General features: G+C 43.2%; 1 protein-coding gene across 1 annotated transcript; it reads right to left on the bottom strand.

The window, feature by feature from the left end:
* Positions 1 to 265: 265 nt before the first annotated feature.
* On the bottom strand, positions 266 to 9,144 carry lin28aa (lin-28 homolog Aa). The gene is made up of 4 exons (XM_053881490.1): positions 9,135 to 9,144; positions 8,317 to 8,489; positions 3,426 to 3,610; positions 266 to 485 (listed from the first exon to the last, which is right to left on the bottom strand). The coding sequence occupies exons 1-4, from the start codon at positions 9,142 to 9,144 to the stop codon at positions 266 to 268; spliced, it is 588 nt and encodes a 195-aa protein (XP_053737465.1).
* Positions 9,145 to 9,199: the final 55 nt, after the last annotated feature.

The raw sequence follows: 9,199 nt of genomic DNA, 5'->3' as shown, positions 1-9,199 counted from the left end.
GTAGAAAGGAGTGGGGGTCCCACGAGAGAGACAACCCAGATCACTGCTCTTCGGCAGTGAGGCGAAAAGGAGTGCAATAATTCAGCAGTATTCCTGAGTGTTACACCAAAATGAAAAACAAAAAGAAAACTCTAGCAACATTCTTCATGAGTATAAACCTGAGGTAGTTCTGAAAGAAGCTCGGGGTGGAAGGGGGATCCTTCATCCCGCTGCTCCATCTGTGGCCTCTCTGTGCTTCCACCACCGGCTCCAGTGTCTTCCTCGTTTAGTCGCAGCTTTCGGGGGGCGGCGCCAGGTAGCTGTGCTCCTCCTCGTCTCCTTTCACCGACGACGCATTTCCCTGAGAACCCGGTGAGGACTGCTGTGCTTTGATTGGGCAGTGGGCGACCATGTGCTCGATGCTCTGGCAGAAATGGCACTTCTTGGGCTGCGGGGGCAACTTGCACTCTTTGGCGTGGTGGTCCAGCCCACCACAGTTGTAGCACCTGAGAGCAAAGATCACCGTAGGGCAAAGGTTATTCATCAATGCAAGGTCAAAAAACATAACAAAATCTTGTTAATGTACTACCATCCAAAATATACTGCAGTGGTGTCATTAAAAACATTGACAACTACTGTAATAATAATAATAATAATACTGTAATAAAGCAATGATATTGTATTAACTGACAGTCATAACCTTTATGATCCCAAAACGAGTTTTCAGCATAGATATTTATTTTCATGTCAGGTTCCAAACGATTCAAAATTCAGATTTATTGAATGACAGGATTTGACGATGATGAACACTAAGGTTGTGAAGGACGCAGAAAGTTGTGGTCGTCATACTGTGGATGTAAAGTGGCTTGTAGTTTTATGTCTTAGCCACTAAGTGGCAGCACTCGTTTTGTTTACGACCGTGTAAAGGGCATTTCAGGTCACACGACACTGCACGAAGGCAAACGGCGTCCAAAAAACATTCGTAATAATCAATGTTTATATGAGATAAAATCAACAGGAATAACGCCATTTGAGTTGACCACAGGAAAGTTTTTTTTTCCTAAAAATGTTGGAAAGATAAATGAAAAAATAATCATAATAATAATAATAAATGAAACAGTGGTTGAAACCCTGACATGACAAAAGTAAAATAAAAATGAATCTAAAACATTAAGGATATTAGAATTGTTTTTTTAATTTTATTTTATACAGCTATTGCACTGGTCAGGCCAGGGGTGAATGGTGGCCCTGTTCTCGTGATGCCCTCGACCCTTCGAAAGAAAAGGAAGAACTTGCGGTCTCCGCTGAGCAGCTGGACAGAAGCAAGGCCACCGCTTCTGTCGGCATTGAACCCGAGCAGTGATGGACACGTGTGGTCAGCGGCCACCATAAGGAGTCATATCTTTAGAATGGCCACGCGTCCTCCGGGTCGAAGACAGATGCATGGTGGGCGTCCAGCGGTCAGCTACTGCCACTGCCACCATTGAAGTAGCAAATGAGCGGCGGACAGGGGCGTCCACTGCAGGGTCACCGGCTTTGTGGCACCCATGTCAAAGTCTATACCATCACATGGCAGAACCTCCCTATATGAGCATCCATCAGGAGGCAAGTGGAGGGAATGGGAAGTGGTCCTTTGTCTTGGAAAAGCTGCAGTAATGACCTCTGAACCTTGACCCCCCCCCCACCCTTCCTCCCACCTTCTCCTCAGTTCTTTAACCCTAGAGTCCAATCCCCCGCCCCCCGTCCTCTTACATTTACTCATACACTGTTGCTATGACAACAGTGACCTTTCACCCGCTTGCCTCGGCTCTTGCATCTGTTATCAATTAAATGGACAGGAGTTTTTTTTTTTTAAACTTCATTCAGAAATATCCACTCAAAAAAAATGTCCCAGGCCACACATGAACCCAAGAATTCAGACAAGTCTCACACACACACACACACACTCACACTTCCGCCGTTCGAAAGATGATCCGATCCCATCGATGAATGGCATCACAACACAGCACGGTGAAATTTGCCATGGGGGAGCGATATCTTATCCGTAGATCAGTGTGGTCTGCGGAGATTTATTGAGCCACTGCAGGCCTCTCAGGGCTCTTTGAAGCAGTAATGATCTCTGTTCTCACACTGACTACTCTCTGGCTCTAATCACAACTGACAGTGGGGTGAAGTTGACAACACCCCTAACCCTGAAAACCAACGACGTCCAAATATTGAGCCCAAAAGAAGCAAAAACAAGGGGACAAAGGGAATGATAGTTTCCCTCACCGGTCGGAGAGCCACCCAACAGGTCCCTCTCCACCAAGCCCTCCGTCAAATTAAGACCATTATAATAAATTGACTTTAATGTGGTTCCAGAGCGTGATTGGTGGATGAGATTTAGAGAGAGCCGTTGGGTGTGAATTCACCAGGGGCCAGCAGATTTAAACAGTTATTGATCCAGGTCACACGGCAACCCTGCTGGTGTGACCCTTGCCGGTAAAGGAGGTGGGGGTTGGCGGTGCAGGAAGAGGAAGGAAAATTAAAGGGAAGCTAAAAACAGTGTTGGATATCACTGGTCACAACAATGAGTCAGGTTGCAAGAAGGAAGTCAAACAAACCTGTCGGCACATTTTAGCAATCCAACTACAGCGCCATTCGATCATGAGGTGAACATCCACTAATGTGTTTTATTTAATGATAGCTAAGGACTGCAACATTGAGTCAGTCAATTCTCAGTTTAGCAGTATCCACAGCTCACAAGTTGTTCACAGTTCAGACCCAAGGCCTGTTGATCACATCCATCTCACAATGTACCACAGCCCACAACTGATGCCCATAATGCACTGCAACCGTTGAAGAGAGAGAGAGCTCAGATTGCTCAAAAATCCCATGGTTCCCTCTGTGATTTCTCGCTTTTCCACCTAGTGGGAATTGACTTGGTTGCCACCTGGTTACCTTCCTTAGTACGGCTGTAGTCATTGTTCTACTCTAGCGTGAGCACATCTCTCAATCTTGAATACTGAGGTTGCTGACCTAGACATGAACAGGTTGGTTCAAAACAGCCGGACGCTTGGTGGCGCTAATACACCAATGAAATGACAGAAATCTGAAATTCTGTTTCCTACAATGAAGTTTTTTTAAATGGCCATTTGTCTATCGCATTGTGATTTTGGTGAAGTTCTGGAGATCCACTTGGAATGATTTTGAACCGTCAGTCACGTGTCCGCTGCAGCTCATGCTCTGCTCCGCTCAGAACTAAGAAACCCATCTTCAGAAAGCACAGCTACGAATGGAATGTGGTTGTTAGAATTTCAACAGTGGTGCCAATGGTGAGAGTCCAGCGTCTTCACCCTCCTGTTCCCTGGTTTTTCTTCCACTGTTTTTACACTCAGCCAACACCATTTTTGTAGCATGGAAGCTCAGTGTTTCTCATGTACTCATGAGGCACAGTTATCACTTACCGGTCGCCTTTAGATCGTCGTTTCTGCACTTTCTTGCCTTTGGGTCGCCGCTCGCTCCCCAGACAGTGGATGCCCCCTGGTCCCGTCACCCTCTGCGACTCCAGACCCTTGGACGACTTCTTAAAGGTGAACTCGACGGCCTCGCCCTCCTTCAAGCTGCGGAAGCCTTCCATGTGCAACTTGCTCTGCAAACAAATTCAACAACTTTACATTTCAGATCAGGACTAACCGCACCCCATACCTCCCCCCATGTCAGAGGAGTTATCAGGTGTGTTATCAGGTGATAGCCCACCAGCCCGCATGAGAAAAGCCACCATCACTTAATGCTTCTTTGTCTTTTCCCTCCTTGTTTGAGTGGTAAACCTGACGAGGATAACCTTCAACCCATCCCCCCCCTAGAGGAACAGCATTCCACACTCCTGCCCCCAACCACATCACAAAGCTCCACTAACACACTGACCACCAGCGCTAACCCTAAACTGCAGGATGCAGGGGTTAGCAGCGGGGTGGGGGGTGGGGTGAGAAGTCGGCATGAGGAGGTTTGGGTTCAGGGTGACATTCCTTGGATGGTTGTTTGTCAGAAAGACACGCGATCATAACAGTTAGCGAAGGATGACTGGCGTCTGAAGTGAGGATCCTCCAGCTTCGGGCGGCGATGATAAAAGCTGCGGTTTATGAGAAACGTTGCTGGCGGTCGACTCTCCTAATCAATGGAATAACAATGGAACCGCAGGATCCAATTTACATGATTGTAAACAAAAGCCTCGGCTCCTGCTCACCTTCAGCCTCATTTATTTTCCGTTTAGTTGGAAAATCGAGGTTTCCTTCCACACTGCTTTTACGCTCCAGTTACAACTGCATCCTATTGTCCAGCAACACTTTAGTTTCACTTCTACTGTCTTTTTGGAGGCGACCACAATGTATTGTCAAAGGCTTTATTACTATTATTTATTTGCTTTATTATAGGGCAACTCCACAGTGATGACAGAGCATGGATTAAAAAAAAAGATCTACCCTGTGTCTCAGGTGGAGGAATGAGCTTCTTGTTGTATACATAGTTTCAAAAACAGGAGAAAATTGGATTGAAAATTAAATGGAAAAGTGCCACCTGACTTGCCTCATTGGCTTCAGTGCAACATTTTTACAAAAAAAAAAGTCATATAGAACCAAGTATTATCCTGTTGAATGCTGGTCCTCACAGACCAGTGGAGCCAGAAAGATATTTTTCTTTGAAAGACAAGCGTTTTCACCATGAAAAGCTTTAGAGTTTTAAAAGAAAAACAGACCTCTTGATGTAACAGCCCCAAAACGCCTTCGTCAAACATCTTATGATGCAAGACTGTGACCTCAACAGATTTAAGGCCCTTGAAACTCATTCATTCCGTCCAACTTTCAGTTGAGCATCCGCTCTATATGAGCAGCTTTATGGCCGACTCGCATGTCCAGGGAGTTTCATCGGGGCCCTTCAGCCGTTAACCCACTTCCTCTTCCATGTGTGACCGAGTGCCCCCCCTTCCCCACACCCTGACAATGGACGCCACTCACCAAAACATAAAGTTCAGTTATTTCCACAGACAGGTACGGTAAGGACCGGGGTCTTGACATGAAGGGGCCTGATGTTATGGTATTTTTTGGGGGGCGCTCTGGTGCCGATAAGGAGGAGGTGGGGGGGCTCTACTGTAAATTATGTTCAGAATGTGTCTGCAAACTCCCTGAGATAAAGGAAGACATCAGAGCAGAGTGGGACAAAAGCTGCGATGACCGAGGAGACAAAGAGGGACCCTGTCACGGTTGAGGGGGGCTCTTTTCACATGCAAGGGGCTATTGTCCACCTGCACAAAAGGCCCAAGGATCCTGGGAGTTTATTTCCCTTGACACGCGGCCGCTAATTTCAGGGTTGAGGCCAGCTACATTGCAATAACGCCGTATAATCCATCAGCGACACGCGCTGCCAGGCAAAAAGTGGGGGACCATGAAAAACAGGTGCCGAAATTCACCATTTCATTATATTGATTTTTCAAGCTACAGCTATGGATGTGGTCTTTTATTAATAAATAATTTTTAGATGAAAATATCTCATATAAGATCTACAAAATGCCATTTTGAAACAGTTTCAGATAAGTCGTGCATTCTTACAGCAGACATTTTTCAACACTATCAGATACAGAAATAAAATTTAGAATTAAAAAAAAAAAATAGTGAGGCATAGAATTTTTATGTTTGTTCTTTGTTTCAGAAAAGCAGGATATAAAAAGGGAAATGAAACGGGATCCAAAAAAACATGTTTATCTGCATTAAGCTAATAAATTGCAATAACAAGCAGCTGTAGTTGAATTGTCATTAAGGGATTTTTAAATATATGAAAATATTACACATATATTTCAGATAATCTGTCAGATACATTAACAAACCAGAATGATATCACAGGCCTTTTTACGGTCCTTCCAGACCAGAGCCTCCCGTCACAGGATCAGACTTTGTTGTTTGTAGGTTATTTATTTATTTTCATAATTATTTTATCGGAATTTATTTATTTTCTTCTTGTTATTATCATTATTATGTTTTTGTTCATGATTGCACAATATTCCAAAGCACTTTCCTGGTGGGATCCTCACTGACCATGACAATAAGTCTGATTCCTGTTGCGCCACAACTTTATGAACTGAGGATGACTAAACGGTTAATGGATAGGATATAAATCAATCTCTTTTTCTTCACCTATATTCCATCTATGTTGAGGCAGAGCCACAGAGGTAGTCATTATAATGTGACAAATGCATGTGGTAAAATATTATCGCACCATTTGTAAAGTTTATGGAGAGTATTTAAGATGTAACGCTCTCAACTTCCCCATTGTGTGATTTAGATTGAAACCAAACCACCACAAGAGGAGTAGCAAAGTAGTGACAGAGATTGAGCCTGCAATTCTAACCGTGTGGGTATTCTCACACCACCAGGAAGCACAAAGGGAATTACACTTTGGTAAGCTGGTGTCCCACCCCACCCCACCTGGGGGTCTTGTGTGGAAATAAACCCTCTCTTTTCCTCTTTAAAAGCTGCTGTAGACCATTACCACACAGGCAGATGGGGAGGGTGAACTGACTGGGAAAATCTTTAATCATTTATGACAGGAACCTTGAGGTGAATGAGCAGCAAGAGGAGATTCCTCTCATGCTGAGGCTTTATCTTATCAGACAGCAGTGTGGGGACGGAAAAGTTCAACCCCTTTCTCCTTAATCTTCGTTCAATTGTTCAATCGGATTGCATCAGATTTAGGAAAACTTCCTCCAGCTACTATGTCAGATAACATCCATATGGTTGTGTCTTCAGAGTGGCATTATTGTTAGTATTTTATTATTTTTCTACAGTGTTCAATAGCTCTAAAAAGCCTTCAGAGGAACCCTGATGGTGATACAATACTGGGTCAGTGCAGCGCGGGCACAAAGACTTGGATCAAAATTTACTTTCACCACAGCTTTCACTCACAAGTTTTGTTTCCAGATCAAATCTGACCATTGTGTCATCGCATCATGGCTGCTTTGTCATAACCAATGAACAGCTTTACTTTGATAGCCAGAATGTTTTGGCAGATTGCTGCAGTGTAATTTAATTTTCAATATATGAGCCAAGAAAATATATATTGTTTACCTTTTGTAATGTATAATCAGTCAACCCAGAAGGTTTTAAAATGATTAGCATAAAAAAAAACAGATTTTAATATAAGTTATGATGGATAACGCACTTCTGGAATCACAATGAATAAGTTGCATCTTAGCGTTCTAATAAATGTAAGAAAGAATACTAATATTTAAATATATGTAAAAAAAAATCATTTAACTGTGGATACAAAAGAGTGATCTGACTTTATTTCAAGATATTGGTTTGTTTTAAATATGTAATTTAAAAATGCTATTTCAGTTTCACAGTCCCTGAGAGACTCCACCCACCAACTCTTCCATCTCTATTCTGCCACACCAACAGTTCATCTCAACAGATAAATGCTGGTTATTTTCCCGACAATCCAGTTCAGCCATCCACCGACAGACTTCATGAGTCACTACACAATCAGAGCTGAGTCAGCAAACAATCCACTCTGAATTTAAATTATTTCAAAACCTCGTGCCCGTCCTGAGCTGGGGGGGAATGAGTGATCCAATCAATAATGAGCAAAGACATCTGTTTAAGACTCAGTGTGGAGCTTCCCCATCTGTTTTGTAAGAGCAAGAAAAATCTGTTTTGTAACCCCTCAACGTAGAAGGAATAATCCCAAGAATAAACCGACATGACACATGTGATCTCCCACTAAAATGCAAACATTTGAAAGGGTAACCAAAACTATAGACAAATAAAATATATATATATGACATTTTGATTAAGAATATGGCTTCAATATTGATGTTGATTTTATATATACACACTTTTTTAAAGTATCTTACCTACATATATTAAGATACTTATATATTAAGTATCTTCCTCTCAGCATGAGAGGAACACATACAGAAAAACATTCCCATGCAAAATGTACAAGTTTATTTCTGTGTCTTTTATGTCAAAAAAGGATAAGACGACTCGAATTCCACACTGCCTTCATGAAACTAGACAATGTGTTGGGGTGATTTTTGGGCGATATCTAAATCATCTGCAGGTAGGTGAACATCTCAACCACGAGGAGGCCTCTTCCACTCAAACACGTGTTCTCTTCCCCCCCACTGCTCAAGAAGAAACACCCACCTAAAATGTGCATCAGTCACTTCTCCGAATCATAGATTTGCAAACAAAAGAAGACACATTTTAGAGTGGAACACCTGAGTCGGGGCACGTGAATCGGGCAGTTATTGAATGAATTGCTCGCATTCATCGATCGCATTGTGAGTGAGCGGTGTCGACCTACCTGATGTACGAAGACATCAACCGGTTCGTCCAGCGGGAGCCCTTCTCTGTTGGTCATGGACAGAAAGCCGAAGCCCATGCGGACGTTGAACCATTTACACACGCCGAGTCCGTGGAACGACTGTGAATCCTCCTCGGTGCTGGGACCCTCATCCTCATCGGTCCTACAAACCCCTAAAAAATAACACCGTAAAAATGTATAAAAATTAAAAATATATATTTATATAAATAAGAGGCGTATATTTCTTTCCTTCTTTATCGTATCAGAATAAAACAAGACGCGTCCGTGAACGCGTCATCTCAATTTGAATTAAAACTCAAAAGGTTATTACAACGTTTTGTATTTAAAAAAAAAGCTAAACGAAGTCGCTGTAGAAAGGAACACATTTATCACGTGACTGGGTTATTTTAACTTATTTAAAAAAGAAATCAAATAGCATTAATCAACTCCTTGGTTACTGCACCTGGGAATTCCTGGTTGGACACAGATCCCATTTCTTCAGCTTTCCCTTGAGTCAATACAAGCACTCAGGATCCCCGAAATTTCAGCCCACACGCCGGTAAAATCCACGCAGATTGCCACTTTCATGCAAAATGCGAGTGAGAGGGAAAGCGCGTAAACAAATGGGGGCTGGCAACCTTATCCCCCCTAAACAATGTGGGGTGTGTGTGAGAAGGAGGGGGTGGTGGTCATCAGGCCAGAATCTGCTGAAGAATCCCCCTCTCTTCCCCCCAAAAAATGTAAAGACAATGCAAAGGAAACCCAGCCCCCTTTTTTTCAAAGATAATTCCCTCCCCTGAAAGCAGTTTCCAACTCACCTTCTGCCATGTTGCTGGGTTTATTCCTCTGTTCCTGCCGAGGGTCCACTGCTATTCTCTCGCTG

Source organism: Synchiropus splendidus, chromosome 12, assembly GCF_027744825.2.
Source record: "Synchiropus splendidus isolate RoL2022-P1 chromosome 12, RoL_Sspl_1.0, whole genome shotgun sequence".
Classification (NCBI taxonomy): domain Eukaryota; kingdom Metazoa; phylum Chordata; class Actinopteri; order Syngnathiformes; family Callionymidae; genus Synchiropus; species Synchiropus splendidus.
The sequence above is the reverse complement of the archived record's forward strand: the minus strand, read 5'-3'. Positions and strand labels throughout refer to the sequence as shown.